Here is a 22,502-nt window from a genome sequence, read left to right as displayed (position 1 = left end):
GTCACCGATCTGATCCTAGATCAGAAACATGCCGCCCTGCAGGACAAACACAGGACACACGTCACCGATCTGATCCTAGATCAGAGACATGCCGCCCTGCAGGACACACGTCACCAATCTGATCCTAGATCAGAGACGTGCCGCCCTGCAGGACACACATTGGCCATGGACTTTGCAGGGAGGAGCCGTGTTTGATTATGTGTAGTCACGGAGCCGTAGCTCCCGGGTCCATACATGTTCAGACTAGCAGGATAGAACCAGAACCTGAACCTGAGATCTACACGAGAGAAGTATTAGAAAACTACATGAAACATCACACTACCCATCCATCAACGTGTGACGTGACTGATTTAAGGCATCATTCACTTACGTTGAAGAGCAGTGCTGGGATGGGAGTGTAGCGCTTGACGTGGATCATGCAAAGGACGTTGGGTAAATGACCCTCCCTGGAGCCCACGAAGAACAGCCTGGAGGCAGCGATGATGGAGGAGTTGAGTCCTCCGTAACAGGAGATGGCCACTGACAGGGGGATCAGCCACCGAGCCCAGCCCAGCATCTCATCAGCAAACGTCTGAAGAGAAAGACCACAGCATCGGTTCTCGTCTGGGGTTTGTATACAACAACCAGAGTCCATTTCAATTCAGTCCATTCATTGTCTTTCCATGGAGAAAATAGGAAAAGGGATTTTTCAGTTTACTTCCTGAATGGCAATGGAATTGACCCCATCTTTGCTAGCTACTGTCAACGCTCCTGAAAAGGTCCCTTACTCAGGGCCTTCTGTAATTACATGAGCATCATTGTCCTGTGTTCAAGCCAACCTCATCAACTAGATTACTTCCTGAACCTGGTTATCATCTCATCTAGCCCCACTAGGGAGTTGTGCATCTGGTACAGACAGAGCCTCAGAGGAACCAGAGAACACAACAGCTGGTCAATTAGCTACACTGAACAGATGCTGTCAAGACCTACCTCGTGACCTGCATATGGTTTAACCATTGTGTGTGCGTGTGTACATCTACAAGCAGTCCTTTGAAGTGAGAAAACTTTTATAATTCTTGATCATGATTGACTTTACATGGCAGTTGCCAACTCATCCATAACCTTAAACTCACCACAGCCACAGCCTCACTGGCCAGCACGGTTTCAGCATTCATCACAGTGTAGTAGGCAACGTTAGTCAGGATGTAGATCACCGTGACGATGGGCATTGAGATCCCTATGGCCAACGGGAGGTTCCTGGAAGGAATCGATAAAGAAATTGAACCCTATATATAAAACACAACAAGGACAAACTTTGTGGGGAGAGAAACCTTGAGAGGAACCAGACGGGCAGGGCAGGGCTTATGCTCCTTGTCTATATTCCACCACCACAGTCAGACAAAATCAGTCAAGGAATGACAAGGTTTTGCAGTGCAGGGATGGTGGAGCCAACAACTTGGGCCATTTTCCATTGTGTATTTTAAAAAAAAATTTTAAACATCATGGGAAGGGGGGGGGGGGGGGGGTGGACTGCCTCACCTCTCCGGGTTCTTAATCTCCTCGGTGATAAAGTTGAGTGTGTCCCAGCCGGAATAGGAGTAGAGAGCAGCGTACAGAGCCAGGGCCATGTCCCCAGGGTTCACTTTAGAACCCTTAAACGAATCCTCAAAGTTCTGTGTCTGGCCTGAGGTATGCAGAGGAGAGGGGGTAATAGTGAATTATAGTCATTCATTGGGTATACTGTTGTGTGTGTGTGTGTGTGTGTGTGTGTGTATATATATAGAATCCTGATCGGCTGGAATGGGCTTTTAACCAGTGCCTATTCCACAAGTTTCCACCAATCTATAACGTTAAAATGCCTATTTACTCTGTTCCATCTGACTGTACAATCCACTGTCTCATCAGCCCAGGTAGGGAAGATCTTCACTATAAAAAACCCTCCAGACATTCTCTTTATTTTAGACTAACATTTAGTTTAACAGCGGAGATTGTATAAACCTTACTGTCTGTATCTCCAACATTGTTTCAATATTCAAATTCGATCACCAACTGTCCCATAGTAATGAATGTGTCGGGGGCGGTACGAGAGAGAGAGAGGCAGGCACCATTTCTCAACCAGTCGAAATCATGAATCAGCATCATTTTATGGATATATACAAAGGAATGTCAATTGAAAAAAAGGTCAAACAAAATGAAGTGCAGCTGGTTCGGCAGTCTTTCCAGCGTCAGATTGAAGTTAAGAGTTAGCTGTGTTGTTGGCTAGCTCCTCTGAACAACAGTGTCCTGACGAGAGAGCACATTTTACATGTCAGACGAAATCTCGCCTCATTAGCTCATTGTTATGTATCCAGATAAAATGTCACTAGAAAACAGCGTAAACAAAATGCAGCTACTGTTATTCTGTCTGCACTGTTTGACGTGAATAAGTTAGCCATAGTTGGCTAGTTAGCAAGAGATAAGAATGTTGCCATGGAACATATGGGACGAACAACTGGGTCGCGGCCAGAGATACAGAACAAAAAGACAACTGGCAACCGAACCAATAGAACGAAAGACCATCTGGCTTGGTTAGCAACCCTAGATGTGTCGGGACTATGTCTTATGGGAGGATGAAATAGAATTAATAAATTCATCATTATTTGAATATAATGGTAACCTGTTGTATGAAAACGGTAATGCCCTTAAAGCCGGTGTTTGGAGGATAGCGGCACGGTTCGCCAGCCCTGCACTTCACCTTGGGCCTAACAACACCCGTGACAATTAGGGATGCACAATATATCAGTGAACTTATCGGAATCGGCCAATATTAGCTAAAAATGCCAACATCAGCATCGGCCCGATGTCTAGTTTAACGGCGATGTGCAAAACAGGTGTCAAAGCTGACGTGCCACCTATATAACGTAGGTAGATGAGGTGCCACACCTATATAACGTAGGTAGATGAGGTGCCACACCTATATAACGTAGGTAGATGAGGTGCCACACCTATATAACGTAGGTAGATGAGGTGCCACACCTATATAACGTAGGTAGATGAGGTGCCACACCTATATAACGTAGGTAGATGAGGTGCCACACCTATATAACGTAGGTAGATGAGGTGCCACACCTATATAACGTAGGTAGATGAGGTGCCACACCTATATAACGTAGGTAGATGAGGTGCCACACCTATATAACGTAGGTAGATGAGGTGCCACACCTATATAACGTAGGTAGATGAGGTGCCACACCTATATAACGTAGGTAGATGAGGTACCACACCTATATAACGTAGGTAGATGAGGTACCACACCTATATAACGTAGGTAGATGAGGTACCACACCTATATAATGTAGGTAGATGACCTACATACCTATATAACGTAGGTAGATGACCTACATACCTATATAATGTAGGTAGATGACCTACATACCTATATAACGTAGGTAAATGAGGTGCATACCTATATAACGTAGGTAGATGATGTAATGACGCCACGAAAATTATAGCTCTACACGTGCAACTCGGAATCGGCCAATATTAGCTAAAAATGCCAACATCAGCATCGGCCCGATGTCTAGTTTAACGGCGATGTGCAAAACAGGTGTCAAAGCTGACGTGCCACCTATATAACGTAGGTAGATGACGTGCCACCTATATAACGTAGGTAGATGACGTGCCACACCTATATAACGTAGGTAGATGACGTGCCACACCTATATAACGTAGGTAGATGAGGTGCCACACCTATATAACGTAGGTAGATGAGGTGCCACACCTATATAACGTAGGTAGATGAGGTGCCACACCTATATAACGTAGGTAGATGAGGTGCCACACCTATATAACGTAGGTAGATGAGGTGCCACACCTATATAACGTAGGTAGATGAGGTACCACACCTATATAACGTAGGTAGATGATGTAATGACGCCACGAAAATTATAGCTCTACACGTGCAACTCAGCATTCCTAACCTAGCCCACAATATCTGCTGTGTGGATGGAGCAGTCAACAAGTCCAGCAGTCATTTGAAAGAGTAAGAACATTTTTGGTCAGTGTGGTGTGTAAACCTTTATTTAACTAGGCAGGTCAGTTAAGAACAAATTCTTATTTACAGCCTATCCCGGCCAAACCCGGACGACACTGGGCCAATTGTGCCTTGCCCTAATGGGACTCCCAATAACGGCCGGATGTGATACAGCCTGGATTCAAACCTTGCACTGAGATGCAGTGCCTTAGACCGCTGTGTCCGTGTTAACTATTTAACTGTACTAAAATGTTTTAAAGGCTGCAAGAAATGTTAAATATCGGTTATTTATTGAAAGTTCCCAGAATTTTGCAACTCTTGTTATCGGTATCATTTTTTTTTGGCAAGGAAAATATCGGATATCGTATCGGCCAAAAATGTCATATCGGTGCATCACTAGTGACAATATATCCGCCAAACACCGGCATTATCACTTAAATAGAATTGGGCTATATAGCCTAGCTATTTTCCAGTGGTACTATTCTCTTTACTTTACTCTTTACCATATAACCGATTAGACATATGGCACACCCACACCCATATAACCGATTAGCAATATGGCACACCCACACCCATATAACCGGTTAGCAATATGGCACAACCCATATAACCGATTAGCAATATGGCACAACCCATATAACCGATTAGCAATATGGCACAACCCATATAGCCGATTAGCAAGTAAAGCTCCATCTTGACAATGCATCAGGACATTATCATGGTTACATTGGTGCATCCCCAGGGAACATACCTTGTCCCAGCTTGACCATCCCAGCGATGATGATGACGATGAGAGCCAGGACCTTAGCTACTGTAGAGACCACCTGGAGGATGGCCCCCCATTTCACCTTCATACAGTTCACACACGTCAGGAGACCTAGGAGGAGGAGAGATCAGTGTGTGTTTGACAGCAGAGTCCTCCGGTATAGAAAAGACCTGAAATTGACCTTGGAAATCCTGGTTAAAAATCAGTTAGCCATGAGTACAACAACTTGCTGACTCACCAAGCTAGTGGAACTAGAAATGGATAGAGATTCAGACCTGATAAAGCCGGCCTAGATAGTGGAACTAGAAATGGATAGAGATTCAGACCTGATAAAGCCGGCCTAGATAGTGGAACTAGAAATGCTTCCAATAAAGCAGAGTACAAGTCTGATAAGGCTAATGGCTTAGGAATGATTCCAGATAGAGTGTCTGATAAACCCATCTCTATCCACCACTACAGAGAGAGTTGATAACATTACAGTCCAGGAGGACAGGCTGCTCTCCATCATGTAAAGTCATCTGCATCAAATAACAGCAGGACAGTGTGCACCTGCAGGCAGAGAGAGTGATTTGACTCCATTTCCTGTCCACCGGTATGTACCCTGGTCCCAGAGGAGAGGTGTATGGGTCTGCATGGTCATGCCAGAAAGAAAAATAAGCCTGAAGCCTCTTACTGTATTTAAGTTTTGAATAGCCATCCTTATTTTGTTGGTCTAGGGTTTCTCAAACTTCATTGTTTCCCACTAAAATCAGGGACTGATTTAGACCTGGGACACCAGGTGTGGGTAATTAATTATCATCAGGTAGACCAGAAAACCAGCAGGCTCCGGACCCCGTAGGGTCAGAGTTGAATACCCCCGTGGTATGATGATAGCTGCATGCCTGCACACACGAAGCAGGAATGTGGCCTTGGCCACACCACATCCAAGGTTTATGGAAGGATAGTGTAAAGAGAACATTTGCAAATTTGATGTGAAGAGAGGCTGTTCTTACGACACGTATTTTACTCATGTTAAGACGGCTTACAGCACAGGAGGTTGGTGGTACCTTAATTGGGGAGGACGGTCTGGTGGTAATAGGTAGAATGGTATGAAATACGTTATGGTTTCCATGGTGTTTGATACCATTCCATCCGTTCTCCCCTCAGCAGCCTCCTGTGGCCTACAGTGTACTATGATCAAGAGATTACCGGTTGTGTGTGAATAGTTACATCGAAAATGAATCAAGGGTTTGAACAAGGACCTAATGTCGCTGGTCAGCGTTGTTATGCTTCAGGGAGAATTTCTACAGTGGTTTCACACGACAACCAAATGCGTCCATGACAAGACAATCCTGCTGTTGTTATGGCCTGTGGCATTTATGTACCAAGATTCTTTGACATATAGGGTACTGTTATACCCAGGCCTTCTCTGAAACCTGTCACCAATGCCTAGCATATACCATTACAATATACACTCAAAATCACCAAAACTAAATCTAACCTTTAGTATAGCAACTATATTTCCTTAAAACGCCAAGGATAAATACATAAAAGTAGGTTTTCCGTTCACTATAATAGGATGTCAGGTTGCCTCAGCATAGACCTCAGCCTCTTACACTAACCAGAGAATCACGTCTCTTTTACTCACACATCATTGATGAAGGAAGGAACGCGTTTGAATGGGAATGTCTCCCCGGTGCCCATAGAGAGAAAGAGAACTGACAATATGTCCGAATTCCTGAGGGGATTCAACTAAACGCCAGGCTGCTTTAGTTTGTTCTGTTCCATCTGTCTGACTCAACAGAATACCTTCTCTGGGCTTTCTCCATGTTTGTCAGACAAACTCATATCGTGCCTTGAGGGGCTCCAACTGAACACAAACACATTTATATCCCCCCTTTCAACCATAGAGATGACGCAGGATATGAAAGCAACTACTAAGTAAACACACAGGTGCACTTCACAGGGGCACCTGCAAGGCATGTAAGCCTTAGGAGGACAGACATCAAAATAAACAGAGTAGTGATATCAAACTTCTGGGGTTGAGTTCAGTAGCACGAAGTAGAAAAACATTTTGCAACAGAGAACGTAAATCTGTGTTCTTATTGGACAAGTTCAGGTAGTATCTCCGTATTTCAAAACAGGCAGAGGGAAGAAAAGTAGTGAGCTCAGCTCATCTTACCGATGATGGCTGCTGCTATGAGTCTCACGGCATCGTAGGGGGCTGTGCAGGTGGGGTAGAAGGGCTGCACCAGGTAGTTAGAGAAGGTGAGGGCTATGACAGCCTGGCAGGCTGGCTCCACGATCATCAGGGACGTCCACAGCCTGGTAATTAAAAACAAGAACTAATTCAAATTGGAGCATAAACTAAAATAAAGGATTTGTATAGAACTTATAGTTGCTCAAATCACTTTCCATGTAATAGATTATCTCAACGAGAGAAACCTATATAAAAAAGTGGAATAAGGGGGAACCTGACCTAATAAAAGCCAGAAAGCCTCCAAAGGACTCCAGGATATATGCGTAACTGGCCCCAGACTTGTGGATGGTGGTTCCCAGCTCGGCGTAGCACAGAGCCCCGAACACGGAGAAGACCCCGCCGATGGCCCACACCACCAGGGACAGGCCGAAGGAGCCTGTGTAGAGGAGAACCCCTTTGGGAGACACGAAGATGCCCGAGCCGATCATGTTGCCCACGATAAGGCAGACCCCGTGGAGCAGGGAGATCTCCTGCTTCAAACGCATGGAGCCAGTCGACAAGGTGTCGGCGTCTTTCTTAATCCCCATGGTGACGGTTCGGGTTGGATGGAGGCAGGGCTGGAGACAGGGACAAGGACAGAGGGAGCAGCACGTCACCAAGCAAGGCCACGATGTCTATCGCTCTCAACGGATGGTCATCATGTTGTCTTTAAAATCAGCTGGACACAACAAGGCTGTAGGGAAATTAAGACAGTAAAATGTTAGCGCAGGAGGCAAGACAATATAACATGCAATGCGAAACTGTTAGGCTTTGTATTAAGTAAACTGCAGCATTTGAGGGAGACACTGGAATACCTAGCTAAACCTATGTAGGTGATAACTATTTCATTTAACTAGGCAAGTCAGCTAACAACAAATTCTTATTTACAATGACGGCCTACAAAAAGGCCTCCTGGGGACGGGGATTCAAAAACATACATCACGACAAGAGAGACAACGCTACATAAAGAGAGACCTAAGACAACAACATGGTAGCAACACAAAACATGTTACAAACATTGGGCACAGACAACAGCACAAAGGCAAGAAGGTAGAGACAACCATACATCACACAAAGCAGCCTCAACTGTCAGTAAGAGTGTTTGTTGCAGCTCGTTCCAGTCGCTAGCTGCAGCGAACTGAAAAGAGGAGCGACCCAGGGATGTGTGTGCTTTGGGGACCTTTAACAGAATGTGACTGGCAGAACGGGTGTTGTATGTGGAGGATGAGGGCTGCTGTAGATATCGCAGATAACTAGGGTTGCATATTTTGGGGGAATATTCAGAGGTGGAAACTTTGTGGGAATTAACGGAAATATATGCAAATTAATACAATTTAAAATGTAGATGTTTTTTGCATTGGATTTAAACTCAGCAAAAAAAAAACATCCCTTTTTCAGGACCCTGTCTTTCAAAGACAACTCGTAAAAATCCAAATAACTTCACAGATCTTCATTGTAAAGGGTTTAAACACTGTTTCCCATGCGTGTTCAATGAACCATAATTAATGAACATGCACCTGTGGAACGGTCGTTAGGACAATAACAGTGTACAGTAGGCAATTAAGGTCAGTTATGAAAACTTAGGACACCAAAGAGGCCTTTCTACTGACTCTGAAAAATACTCAAAGAAAGATACCCAAGGTCCCTGTTCATCTGCGTGAACGTGCCTTAGGCATGCTGCAAGGAGGCATGAGGACTGCAGATGTGGCCAGGGGAATAAATTGCAATGTCTGTACTGTGAGACACCTAAGACAGGACGGACAGCTGATCGTCCTCGCAGTGGCAGACCACGTGTAACACCTGCACAGGATCGATAAATCCGAACATCACACCCATGGGACAGGATGGCAAGAACTTCCCGAGTTACACCAGGAACGCACAATCCCTCCATCAGTGCTCACTCTCAGCCTATTGCTGACAGAGGCTGGACTGATGGCTTGTAGGCGTGTTGTAAGGCAGGTCCTCACCAGACATCACCGGCAACAACGTCACCTATGGGAAGAAACCCACTGTCGCAGGACCAGACAGGACTGACAAGTGCTCATCACTGACAAGTCACAGTTTTGTCTCGCCAGCGGTGATGGTCGGATTCGCATTTATCACCAAAGAATTGAGCGTTACACCGAGGCCTGTACTCTGGAGCGGGATCGATTTGGAGGTGGAGGGTCCATCATGGTCTGGGGCGGTGTGTCACAGCATCATCGGACTGAGCTTGTTGTCATTGCAGGCAATCTCAATGCTGTGTGTTACAGGGAAGGCATCCTCCACCCTCATGTTGTACCCTTCCTGCAGGCTCAGCCTGACATGACCCTCCAGCATGACAATGCCACCAGCCATACTGCTCGTTCTGTGCGTGATTTCCTGCAAGACAGGAATGTCAGTGTTCTGCCATGGCCAGCGAAGAGCCCAGATCTCATTCCCATTGAGCACGTCTGGGACCTGTTGGATCGGAGGGTGAGGGCTAGGGCCATTCCCCCCAGAAATGTCTGGGAACTTGCAGGTGCCTTGGTGGAAGAGTGGGGTAACATCTCACAGCAATAACTGGCAAATCTGGTGCAGTCCATGAGGAGGAGATGTACTGGAGTACTTAATGCAGCTGGTGGCCACACCAGATACTGACTGTTAATTTCGATTTTGTTCAGGGACACATTCAATTTATGTTATTCAAATGTCTGTGGAACCTGTTCAGTTTGTCTCAGGTTGTTACACATGTTAAATTTGATGAAAATAAACACAGTTGACAGTTGAAAATACATCATTCTCTCTACCATTATTCTGACATTTCACATTCTTAAAATAAAGTGGTGATCCTAACTGACCTAAGACAGGGAATTTTAACTAGGATTAAATGTCAGGAATTTTGAAAAACTGGGTTTAAATATAGTTGGCTAAATTGTATGTTAACTTCCGACTTCAACTGTAAATAGTTAAGCAGTTAGATTAAACATATTTGTAAGAAATGTTTTAAAATGAAACATGTATGGAAACAGGTGACAGCAAAAACAAACTAGCATAACTTGTTAACAAGTTAAGTGATTTAAACCCACTGTGGTAGGATACTATTTACTAGTTAACAAAAAAACATAACGTATGTCATAAAATATATTCACCCCACCCAGTAACTTACCAGAAAGCATGTAGTCCTTGGCTCAGACAGTGTAGTAGTGTGGGCTCAATAGCATCTCATTTAGTGGGTAAGATCTTGTGAATCAGCTGTACATGTGATGGAAGAATGCACTGTGCATGCAAAGGGTTGCAATTCCATTAAATTGGGGATAGTTTAACCAAAATACACCAAAAGATCTAGAATTGGCTTGTGTGTATCCCACAAAAAAAAAGTTAATATTTGCTCAAATTCATCAAAAAAGTTTTGGGGTTTAAACTTCCCATGGAAAATGTCCGACCCTTTGCAACTCTACAGATAACATGTATGAAGTCTACAGTCGGTCTGCACCACAAGCAGCAGCAGAGGAGGAGTTCAATCATTATGCATTTCTGGGTCTTTGTGTGTATTATGGATCCCCATTAGCCAAGGTAGCGGCTACTTTTCCTGGGGTCCAGCAAAATGAAGGCAGTTATACAATTTAAGATATTACAATACGTTCACAACACATTAAGTGTGTGACCTCAGGACTCTACTACAACAAAATCCATGTATGTGTGTGTATAGTGCGTATTATATTGTGTTTGTATGCATCTGTCTGTGCCTGTTTGTGTTGTGTCACAGTCCCTGCTGTACGGTGCATATTTAACCTAATTCTACTGCTTGCATGAGCTACTTGATATGGAATAGAGTTGCATGTAGTCATGACTACGTAGTACTGTGCTCCTCCCGTAGTCTGTTCTGGACCTGGGGACTATGAAGAGATCTCTGGTGGCAGGTGTTGTGGGGCGGGGCATGAATGCGTGTCTGAGCGATGTGCCAATAGTTCAAAAACAGACTAACTCTGTGCATTCAACATGTCAATACCTCTCACAAATACAACTAGTGATGAAGTCAATCTCTCCTCCACTTTGAGCCTGGAGAGATTGACATGCATATTATTTGTGTTCTGCCCTTTTGAGGCAACTGCAATTTTCCTAAGTCTCTCTTTGTGGCACCTGACCACATGACTGAACTGTAGTCCAGGTGTGACAAAACTAGGGCCTGTAGGACCTGCCTTGTTGATAGTGTTGTTAAGAAGGTAGAAACTAGGGCCTGTAGGACCTGCCTTGTTGATAGTGTTGTTAAGAAGGTAGAAACTAGGGCCTGTAGGACCTGCCTTGTTGATAGTGTTGTTAAGAAGGCAGAGTAACGCTTTATTATGGACAGACTTGTCCACAACTTAGCTACTTTTGTATCAATAGGATTTTGACCATGACCGTTTACAATCCAGGGTTACTCCAAGTAGTTTAGTCATCTCAACTTGCTCAATTTCCACATTATTTATTACAAGGATTTAGTTGAGGTTTAGGGTTTAATGAATTGTCCCAAATACAATGCTTTTAGTTTTTGAAATATTTAGGACGAATGTATTCCTTGCCACCCATTCTGAAACTAACTGCAGCTCTTAAGTGTTGCAGTCATTTCACTCGCTGTAGTAGCTGACGTGTAATGTGGTGTTGTGTCAACCGCATACATAGACACACTGGTTTTACTCTAGGCCAGTGGCATGTCATTAGTAAAGATTGAAAAAAGTAAGGGGCCTAGACAGCTGCCCTGGGGAATTCCTGATTCAACCTGGATTATGTTGGAGAGGCTTCCATTAAAGAACACCCTCTGTGTTCTGTTAGACAGGTAACTATTTATCCACAATATAAAGCCATAACAAGTTTTTCCAGCAGCAGACTATGATCAATAATGTCAAACGCCGCACTGGAGTCCAACAAAACAGCCCCCATACACAATCTTTTTCATAAATTTCACCCGGGGGGCCTGTAGGACCTGCCAATCAGTCAATTGTGTAAGTGCTGTGCTTGTTGAATGTCCTTCCCTATAAATGTGCTGAAGGTCTGTGGTCAATTTGTTTACTATAAAATAGCATTGTATCTGGTCAAACACCATTTTTCCCCAAAGTCTACTAAGGGTTGGTAACATGCTGATTGGTCGGCTATTTGAGCCAGTAAAGGGGCTTTACTATTCTTAGGTAGGGGAATAAGGTTTGCTTCCCTCCAGGCCCGAGGCACACACTTTCTAGTAGGCTTAAAATTGAAGATATGGCAAATAGGAGTGGTAACATCGTCTGCTATTATCCTCAGTAACTTTCCATCCAAGTTGTCAGACCCCAGTGGCTTGATTGTCCTTCATAATTTAGTCACATATACTTGGATGTGTAGTGTCAGCGTTTGTTGCTGGCATGTCATGCCCAAGTTCACTAATCTTGCCAATTAAAAAAATAATTAAAAGTAGTTGTCAATATCAGTGGGTTTTGTGGTGAACAAGCCATCAGTCAATGGAGTTTTCCTTTTTCCCCAAAATGTCATTTACGGTGCATCAAAGCGTTTGAATATAATTTCTCTTCGTTTCAGTGTAATTTCTTATTTTTAAGTCAGTTTAGTCACATGACTTCTCAATTTGCAGTACTTTTTCCCCAACGGTCTTGCAGCCAGACCTTTAGCCTCATCCCTCTCAACAATAACATTTTTCAATTCCTCTTCAATCCGCAGGGATTGAACAGTTTTTACAGTTATTTTCTTAATGGGTTCGTGCTTATTAGTAACTCGGATAAGCAATCTCATAAACTGCGTCAAGTGCAGCGCCTGGTTGCTTCTCATTACATACTAACAAATATTCTTTGCATCAACATGGGAATCACTACTAAATGTATTGTATGACCTCTTATGCACTATATTAGGCACAGCCTGTCCTCTTATGCACTATATTAGGCCCAGCCTGTCCTCTTATGCACTATATTAGGCCCAGCCTTTGGAACTTTGGTTTTCCTACATATGGCTACAAAACCAAGTTAATTTCTGAAGCAAGAGTAAAGATGTGTCCAATACAAGATGATTTCATTCCTGTGCTGTTTGTAACTACCCTGGCAGAAGTAGGTTGACTGAACCTGAACCAGGATGCAGGCACTACTTAGTTTGAAGCTCTTGAGTGAGCAGCCTGATGAAAGTCAGTCAATATTTAAAATCACCCAGAAAATATACCTCTGTTGATATCACATACGTTATCAAGCATGTCACATGTTATCCAGATACTGACTGTTAGCACCTGGTGGTCTATAGCAGCTTCCCACCAGAATGGGCTTTCAGGTGAGGCAGATGAACCTGTAGCCATATTAACTTCAACAGTATTTAACATTAGATCCTCAAAGCTTTATAGGAATGTGGTTCTGAATATAAAAAAAGACCAGATCAGCTTTGGCATATCGCTCTTTTCTTTAGACCTTAGAACCAGCAGTTACAGTAGAGTAGTGCTGGTGAACGTTACAGCACGGTCTGTTTTCCCACTAACAGGCATTGTGCCTGGCTAGTGGAACTAAGTAGTGGGTGCCTTAGCAAAAGCCTTGTTCTGCATTCTAGTGGAACAAAGTAGTGGGTGTCTTAGCAAAAGCCTTGTTCTGCATTCTATTGGAACAAAGTAGTGGGTGTCTTAGCAAAAGCCTTGTTCTGCATTCTATTGGAACAAAGTAGTGGGTGTCTTAGCAAAAGCCTTGTTCTGCATTCTATTGGAACAAAGTAGTGGGTGCCTTAGCAAAAGCCTTGTTCTGCATTCTATTGGAACAAAGTAGTGGGTGCCTCAGCAAAAGCCTTGTTCTGCATTCTAGTGGAACAAAGTAGTGGGTGCCTCAGCAAAAGCCTTGTTCTGCATTCTATTGGAACACTCACCTCACTGATTCTAATCTCTTCTTCTCCGCTCTCTGAAGTGTAAATAAAATGACGTAGAGGAGAGGCCCAGCTCAACTCGCCTGAGATTCAAGTTGCTGTTCTTTACTCGACCTCTGGAGCAAAGAAAGAACAAGGCGTGAATTTTTATTTTAATCTTAGTTCAAATACCTGGTATTGCTATGGGAGGATTTCCCACGGCTGCGTTTGGTTTGTTTACCGACTAGAATATCAACGTGACTGTGGAACATGTTGCATTTCAAGGTAGATAGATGGTTATTAGAATGCAGTAATGACGCACTATAGCGTGAACATGCACCTGCAGGATATAGCCTCATTTGTTTTTTATCCAAGGAAAAATAAATTTGTTCTCGTCGAACTTTCCCTAAATGTCTGGCCTAAAACACTCACAGTTTAGACAAGCTCGATTTCACTGAAAATGTGCTTTGCATTTATCAACCATGTCATCAAGTTAGGACATTCTACACAGCCGAGCAAGGCCTCCAAAACTGCAAGGGGGGGAAACATTTACCTGCTCCAGAACATCGTCGGTCTCCGTTTAGCTCTGTTCTTGAGCAAAGAACAGAGAAGCTTAATTTATTGTAGGACGTCACATGGACTCCTATGGTTGCAGTCTACTCCAGCACAAACAACTATGGGACCAGGCTACCCTTATCAAGGAAATCCCTTATCAAACAAACATAATGGTCATGTTGCGTGTGTGTTTGTAATGCCTCCGTGTGTGTGTGTATATATTTATAATAACTGAGTGTTTAATGCCTTTCTCCATTTGGGTTTGCAATACCACCGTTTGTGTGTCTTTATAATACCTCTGTTTGTAAAGCCTGTGTGTTTAATGCCTCAGGCGTTACGAACACAAACAGCCTCTCAGGAAGATGCTTCCTCTTCTCCTTTACTAGTTCCTCTCTCATCTCCATTAATATGAAATCAGAGGGACGCCAGTCATGCAGACATGCCTATTAGATTCCAACAGCATCTGGTCTGATGGTCTGCCTTTATGCTCTGAAATACACTGCCTTCAATTAAAAAAGTATTCAGAATGCCTGGCAGTACAACATTAGGCTATGGCATGCATATGGGTTCTAGGAATGACTCCTAGCATAGACTACTCACTGATTCAACAAGAATATATATCAGTAGTGCCACAGCACAAGGAAGGCCATGTGGGAATTGCTTTTCCACGCCTGTGTCAACATCAGCTTGTAGCAAGGGATGCAATAGTTTCATTAATCTGGCTTTAATATACAATTAAAACGGGTAAATAAAGCCTAAAACTAGGTCAGAATGTTTAATAAAATGATATTTAAACTTGCTCTACCTGTCGTCTTTGGGCTTTGTCCTTAAAAATCCAGAGGAGAGTAATGTTTACCAGACTTTTGGTTCAGTACCAAAGTCAAGTTAGTCCAATATAAAACTCTCGTCAATAGCTTTTGAACCAACCATGCCATGAAAATTGTATATTCTACACACAATACCCCCATAATGAAGAGGCAACAACAGGTTTATAACCCGACTACACTGCTCGCGTCGCAAAATACATTTAGGAGTCTGTTATTCAATTATTGCGCGTGCCAACGAGCGTCTGTGTTGCCAAAGGCTAAAATAGAAGTCACTCCTATTTCTGACACAGATCACGCTGCAAGTCCTGCCTCTCCCATCTCCTCATTGGTTATACCCACGTGGGTGATTGAAAGACGAACTATTGCCGGTTGTCGTGGTAATACTATGAAAGTTTAGATGCCAATCGCCATATAAGTTAAACGATGAAAAGGCCTGGAAGGAGGAGAGATGACTAGAAATGAGTCGGTTGACCATTTTTATGTGCGGATTAATTGTCGGAGAACCTCGTGCATTTCAGGTAAAATAACAACCTAGTGTTTATATTAGAGGTCGACCGATTAGGATTTTTCAGCGCCGATACCGATTAATGGAGGACCAAAAAAGCCGATACCGATTAATCGTACGATTGTTATTTATTTATAATAACGACAATTACAACAATACTGAATGAACACTTTAACTTAATATCAATTAAATCAATTTCGCCTCAAATAAATAATGATGAAACATGTTCAATTTGGTTTAAATAATGCAAAAACAAAGTGTTGGAGAAGAAAGTAAAAGTGCCATGTAAGAAAGCTAACGTTTCAGTTCCTTGTTCAGAACATATGAAAGCTGGTGGTTCCTTTAAACATGAGTCTTCAATATTCCCAGGTAAGAAGTTTTAGGTTGTAGTTATAGGACTATTTCCCTCTATACCATTTGTATTTCATTAACCTTTGACTATTGGATGTTCTCATAGGCACTTTAGTATTGCCAGTGTAACAGTATAGCTTCCGTCCCTCTCCTCGCTCCTCCCTGGGCTCGAACCAGGAACACAATGACAACAGTCACCCTCGAAGCAGCGTTACCCATGCAGAGCAAGGGAAACAACCACAGGCTCAGAGCGAGTGACGTTTGAAATGCTATTAGCACGCGCTAACTAGCTAGCCATTTCACATCGGTTACACCAACCTAATCTCGGGAGTTGATAGGCTTGAAATCATAAACAGCGCAATGCTTGATGCACAACGAAGAGCTGCTGGCAAAATGCACGAAAGTGCTGTTTGAATTAATGTTTACGCGCCTGCTTCTGCCTACCACCACTCAGTCAGATACTTGTATGCTCAGTTAGATTACATGCAACGCAGGACACGCTAGATAATATCTAGTAATATCAACCATGTGTAGTTAACTAGTGATTATGATTGATTGTTTTTATAAGATAAGTTTAACGCTAGCTAGCAACTTACCTTGGCTTACTGCATTCGCGTAACAGGCAGTCTCCTTGTGGAGTGCACAAGGACTAGTTAACTGTAAGGTTGCAAGATTATATCCCCCGAACTGACCAGGTGAAAATCTGTCGTTCTGCCCCTGAACGAGGCAGTTAACCCACCGTTCCTAGGCCATCATTGAAAATAAGAATGTGTTCTTAACTGACTTGCCTAGTTAAATAAAAAGGTGTAAAAAAATATTAAAATAGAAAAAAAGGCAAAATCGGTGTCCAAAAATACCGATTTCCGATTGTTATGAAAACTTGAAAATCGGCCCTAATTAAAAACGGCCATTCCGATTAATCGAGTTTATATCCCAGGACAAATTAGCTAGCAACAGCAAGCTAACTAGCTAAATTGCCATAAATGTTTAATGCTTTTCGACCTGTCCCCAAATTAATGTCATTGGTTCAGAGTTTGTTTTGATATTTTAACCTGCGTATGGTGTAGGGGGTCAAAACACATATGCACGATGGCACACGCACGCAGCCGGTTTGGGTTCCGTGTTAGAAATTGTTGCCAATTTATTCAAAACACAAAACGTAAATATCACAGTTACAAAACTGCAGACCCTTTACTTTGTTGAAGCACCTTTGGCAGCGAATACAGCCTCGAGTCCTTTTGGGTGTGACGCTACAAGCTTGGCACACCTGTATTTGGGGAGTTTCTCCCCTTCTTCTCTGCAGATCCTCTCAAGCTCTGTCAGGTTGGATGGAGAGCGTCGCCGCACAGCTATTTTCAGGTCTCCAGAGATGTTCGATTGGGTTCAAGTCCAGGCTCTGGCTGGGACACTCAAGGACATTCAGAGACGTGTCCCGAAGCCACTCCTGCATTGTCTTGGCTGTGTGCTTAGGGTCATTGTCCTGTTGGAAGGTGAACCTTCCCCCAGTCTGAGGCCCTGACTGCTTCTCCACGGCGTCTCCAGACTGTCACGTGCTCATTGTGAACCTGCTTTCATCTGTGAAGAGCACAGGGTGCCAGTGGCGAATTTGCCGATCTTGGTGTTCTCTGGCAAATGCCAAACATCCTGCACGTTGTTGGGCTGTAAGCACAACCCCCACCTGTGGATGTCGGGCCCTCATACCACCCTCATGGAGTCTGTTTCTGACCGTTTGAGCAGACACATGCACATTTGTGGCCTGCTGGAGGTCATTTTGCAGGGCTCTGGCAGTGCTCCTCCTGCTCCTCCTTGCACAAAGGCAGAGGTAGCGGTCCTGCTGCTGGGTTGTTGCCCTCCTACGGCCTCCTCCGCATCTCCTGATGTACTGGCCTGTCTCCTGGTAGTGCCTCCATGCTCTGGACACTACGCTGACAGACACAGCAAACCTTCTTGCCACAGCTCGCATTGATGTGCCATCCTGGATGAGTTGCACTACCTGAGCCACTTGTGTGGGTTGTAGACTCCGTCTCATGCTACCACTAGAGTGAAAGCACCGCCAGCATTCAAAAGTGACCAAAACATCAGCCAGGAAGCATAGAAGCTGAGAAGTGGTCTGTGGTCACCACCTGCAGAACCACTCCTTTATTGGGGGTGTCTTGCTAAATGCCTATAATTTCCACCTGTTGTCTATTCCATTTGCACAACAGCATGTGAAATTTATTGTCAATCAGTGTTGCTTCCTAAGTGGACAGTTTGATTTCACAGAAGTGTGATTGACTTGGAATTACATTGTGTTGTTTAAGTGTTCCCTTTATTTTTTTTGAGCAGTGTATTTCTGCAGCCAAATGCATATTCGCACATAAACAATTTCTTAACATTATTAAGGCAGTAGGCTATCAACATTTTAAGCTAACTGTTCTGATCTGTTGCATGGGGAATAACTATTTTTTATGTAACCTAGGCCTGCTGGTTGTATGAATTGTGGATGCATCGTTTCACAACTGTCCCAGAGTCTGTTTGGACCATTTCTTTCTCAACAAGGTAAACTTTCTGGGGGCGGCCCGTCAGAGTCCAGGACCCAGTTGCACAGGGCGGGGTTGAGACCCAGGGCCTCCAGTTTGATGATGGGCTTGGAGAGTACAATGGTGTGGCATGCTGAGCTGTCAGCATTCTTACATTGTTTTTTTTTTTGTACAGATGGGATAAGGCAGTATGCAGTGTAATGGCGATTGCATCATCTGTGGACCTGTTTGGGCAGTATGCAAACTGAAGTGAGTCTAGGGTGACATGATCCTTGACTAGCCTCTCAAAGCTATTCATGATGACAGAAGTGAGTGTTATGGTAATTTAGTTCAGCCTACTTTTGTCTATACAGAATGTTTTTTTATTTATTTAACTAGGCAAGTCAGTTAAGAACAAATTATTATTTACAATGACGGCCTAACCCGGACGACGCTGGGCCAATTGTGCACCGCCCTATGGGACTCCCAATCACGGCTGGATGCGATACACCCGTGTTTTGAACCATCAACTGTAGTGACGCATCTTGCACTGACGCATCAAGCAGTTCCTATTATTCTGTACCAGGGTTTCCTTTATGAAAATGTGGCACTGGACATTAGACTGGCAGCATGTAATTAAAAAAAAAGCATGATTTGGTCACAGAGGATCATTAGCTTCCCCTAGCCTCAAAAAAATAATAATTGTGCATTGCCTAAGGAAAGGCAGCACGTACTGCAAATGCCAAATACAGGAGGACAGAAACTAGCTGTATTCTGTGCTTCCCTACAGACTGCTGCGGAGGCTACTGTAGACCATTGCAAAATTGTGTGTTTTAATCAATTCTTTGGTGACATTAATATTTGGTATAGTTTTAATTAAAAAAAACGTTAAAATGTTTCACAATTTTTTTAATGAAATTCACTGAGGATGGTCCTGCCCTTCCTCCTCTGAGGAGACTTTGCTGATGCATATGGGTCCGGTACATTTCTCCAATGTCAGATAAATTAAATGCTGCCAGTCAAATGTCCAGTGCCACATGTTTATAAAGGAAACCCTGGTACAGAATAATAGGAACTGCTCTGAGATCAGGTTTTCCACAAGGACAACAGGTAGAGTAAGTTTAAAGGTAATGCAATTAAACATTCTGGCTTGTAAAGGAACAGTAACACGATTTTTTGAGGGGGTAGCATTAGTTTCAAGCTGTATATAGGATACCAATTAATTGTGTAGTACAGCATAATCACATGAAGTAATTTTACTTGCTTGAAAGTCAGATATCACTGACCGTATGTTCTGGATAGATAAACTGGGAACACGTGCGCAGGCTACATTCTTTATGAAACAATTCTCCACCACAGTTTGCCTATTTTTTTTTGACAATTTTGGATGTTGGGACCCCCCCCCCCCAATGTCTTAACGCGGTGTGTAACATCCTAAATTGTCCGAAAGTACGAAAACGGTGGTGGAAAATTGTGTTTAATTATTTAAAATTACGCATATTTTCCACACAATTATATTTAGTTAAGGAGGGAAATTGCCTTTGCAGTCTGAATGGAGGATACTTTATGTACGAGCCGGTCCACGGGTGACACGAGTGCATTAGTCGGAAATGCACATCAAGCCTTAGTGGACTAAACTCGCCATGGAGTGGATTTTAGTCCGTCAATCAAGCCATGTGGATGGATCGGAACTATCGGCTGCCTATAAGCAAGACCTACGTTTCAAGGGAAACGAATATACTTTGTTTTTTTGCCCACATCATCGGTCCAAAGTGCAAAACATTTCGCCCACGTCCCTAAAGTACCATACTAGGCAGTCAAACAACAAAACGTGGACAGAGTCGCACAAGCTGGCATGCGTAAAAATTGACAAGCATAACTTAGCCAGCCGTTTTTTGTTTTGTTTGATGCTTTATTTAGCCACACAGACTCCAGTCCGTTGAGCTGAAACTAGCTAAATAATTTGCTGTAAACTGTATTGTTTCGCTAACGTTAGTAGTCACGGCAAAAGTTAGCTAGCTAGTTACAGTAGCTAAAGCTAGCAACGCTATCGTTTTTTCGGCAGCTATCTAAATGTAATAATACTTGCAGCTAGGGAGCTCTCAAAAACGTACAAATGATAAACATTTTCCAGGTAGTTCGAGTAAATACCATAAAGTACCAGATAGTAGCTAGTTAGATGAAACTAACCACGTTTGGACCCTGTCCAACCACGACACATGCTGATGATGCTGAACTGCCGCATGTGCGTGGCAGTTCAACCCAGAAACGTTTCGCTAGCTAGCAAGTTGAGCTAAACAACTGACTAGTCAAACATCTGAAAGTTAATAAAAATGTAGGTAAGAAGCAAAAATCAAATTTTCTCTCAAAATACTTAGATATAAAGCCTTACCTTGAGAACTTCTTTCAATGAGACTGAAACACCATGTGCAAGCTTACTCAATGCTGGATGTTTGATTATCGTTGCTGGCTGACTCTTCGTCATCACTTACTTTTCCCCGCTCCTCCTTCACTTGGAGGAGGAGGTGATTTTATTTGTATTTTATTAATGCGATACCCTGTGATGAAAATAGATGCTTCATCCTCCTCCTATCTAAAGTCAGGTTGAAGTCAGTTGTTGAGTTTAGTTAGGATGAAATGCTTTAACTACACTGAACAAAAATATAAACGCAACATGTAAAGTGTTGGTCCATGTTTCATGAGCTGAAATAAAAGATTTCAGAAATTTTCCATACACACAAAAAGCTTATTTCTCTCAAATTTTGTGCACAAATTTGTTTACATCCCTGTTAGTGAGCATTTCTCCTTTGCCAACATAATCCATCTTACATATGCGGCATAGCAAGAATATCAAGAAGCTGATTAAACTGCATGATCATTACAAAGGTGCACTTTGTGCTGGGGACAATAAAAGGCCACTTTAAAATGTGCAGTTTTGTCACACAACACAAGGCCACAGATGGCTCAAGTTTTGAGGGAGCATGAAATGTTCATGCTTGACTGCAGCAATGTCCACCAGAGCTGTTGCCAGATAATTGTTTGTTAATTTCTCTACCATAAGCCGCCTCTAACATCATTTTAGAGAATTTGGCAGTACGTCCAACCGGCCTCACAACCACAGACACGTGTAGGGCGTTGTGTGGACGAGCAGTTTGCTGATGTCAACGCGAGCAGAATTCCCAGAATTCCCCATATATTCAACCATCTAACAAGGGAACCTTAGCTCATTGATTCCCTTTTCTGTGAGAAGGGGAAACCTGTGTGCCTGTGAACACTCCTGAAAATTGCCATTTCAAAAGTTTAGTTCACAATCTCACTGGGTGATGATGAGGTGTGAGACCAGAGTGTGTGAACTGTGAAGTGCATCTACTTCAGTTCCCCTAAATGAGTGTGTGATGCTCATTCAGACAGTCCTAAAGAGGCACATTATGGTTAATCAGTACCTCTTGGGTTGAACCAGTATCTGGGCAAAGGAGAATATGATGAGCCTTTGCCCAGATACTGGTTCACTCTTGGGTGTGATGTGGCTGGGTCTTTCTTGTTATTTTGTTGATTATTAACTTGAGATAGTAGTGCCATAGCCTCTTTAATGGGAATACCAACACTTTTTCATAAAATACTTTTTTAATATTTGGAAAAGTCACACTAATGTCTTATGTGAAATGAATGTGATCCCATGTGATCACACATGAAATAGAGTGTACCCATTCATTATAACGGTTTATTTGTCTAATAACTCACTCTGGTCGATGGCTGAAATTCGAGCAAAGAAGATCTGGGAACTAGTAATGTAACTACTGCCATCTACTGGTTGGAGAGGGAACATTGTAGAGAGAGCATTCACAGTAAGATTTTTTGCAGATAACTTTTCAGGTTTACATTTTGGATAGGCTATATTTTCAGCCAGCCTTTTATCATGCAAACGTATGAATAAGACGTGTTACTTTTAAGTAAAAGGCCATTTAGTGCTTTACCATTTAAATAAATAATTGTATACAA

At 43.0% G+C, this 22,502-nt stretch overlaps 1 protein-coding gene across 4 annotated transcripts in view; it reads right to left on the bottom strand.

Annotated features, from left to right (window-relative positions):
• LOC110487934 (Y+L amino acid transporter 2) overlaps window positions 1-21,024 on the bottom strand; it is a 29,162-nt gene extending 8,138 nt beyond the window's left edge. Inside the window, exons 1-8 of one of the 4 annotated variants that reach the window (XM_021559853.3) lie at window positions 20,896-21,022; window positions 13,792-13,904; window positions 7,216-7,553; window positions 6,919-7,061; window positions 4,743-4,868; window positions 1,519-1,663; window positions 1,113-1,236; window positions 371-571 (exon numbers count right to left, since the gene is read on the bottom strand). In XM_021559853.3, coding sequence (XP_021415528.1) covers window positions 371-571; window positions 1,113-1,236; window positions 1,519-1,663; window positions 4,743-4,868; window positions 6,919-7,061; window positions 7,216-7,523 — 1,047 coding nt within the window. In that variant the 5' untranslated portion in view covers window positions 7,524-7,553; window positions 13,792-13,904; window positions 20,896-21,022. Of the gene's footprint in view, window positions 1-370; window positions 572-1,112; window positions 1,237-1,518; window positions 1,664-4,742; window positions 4,869-6,918; window positions 7,062-7,215; window positions 7,670-13,791; window positions 13,905-20,895 lie in introns of all 4 variants that reach the window. The other 3 variants (XM_021559852.3, XM_021559851.3, XM_021559850.3) reach the window with 3 other exon arrangements.
• Window positions 21,025-22,502: the final 1,478 nt, after the last annotated feature.

This window comes from Oncorhynchus mykiss, chromosome 30, assembly GCF_057628025.1.
Source record: "Oncorhynchus mykiss isolate SJ-2025 chromosome 30, ASM5762802v1, whole genome shotgun sequence".
Classification (NCBI taxonomy): Eukaryota; Metazoa; Chordata; class Actinopteri; order Salmoniformes; family Salmonidae; genus Oncorhynchus; species Oncorhynchus mykiss.
Note: the sequence above shows the minus strand (reverse complement) of the source record. Positions and strands in the feature narration are given on the sequence as shown.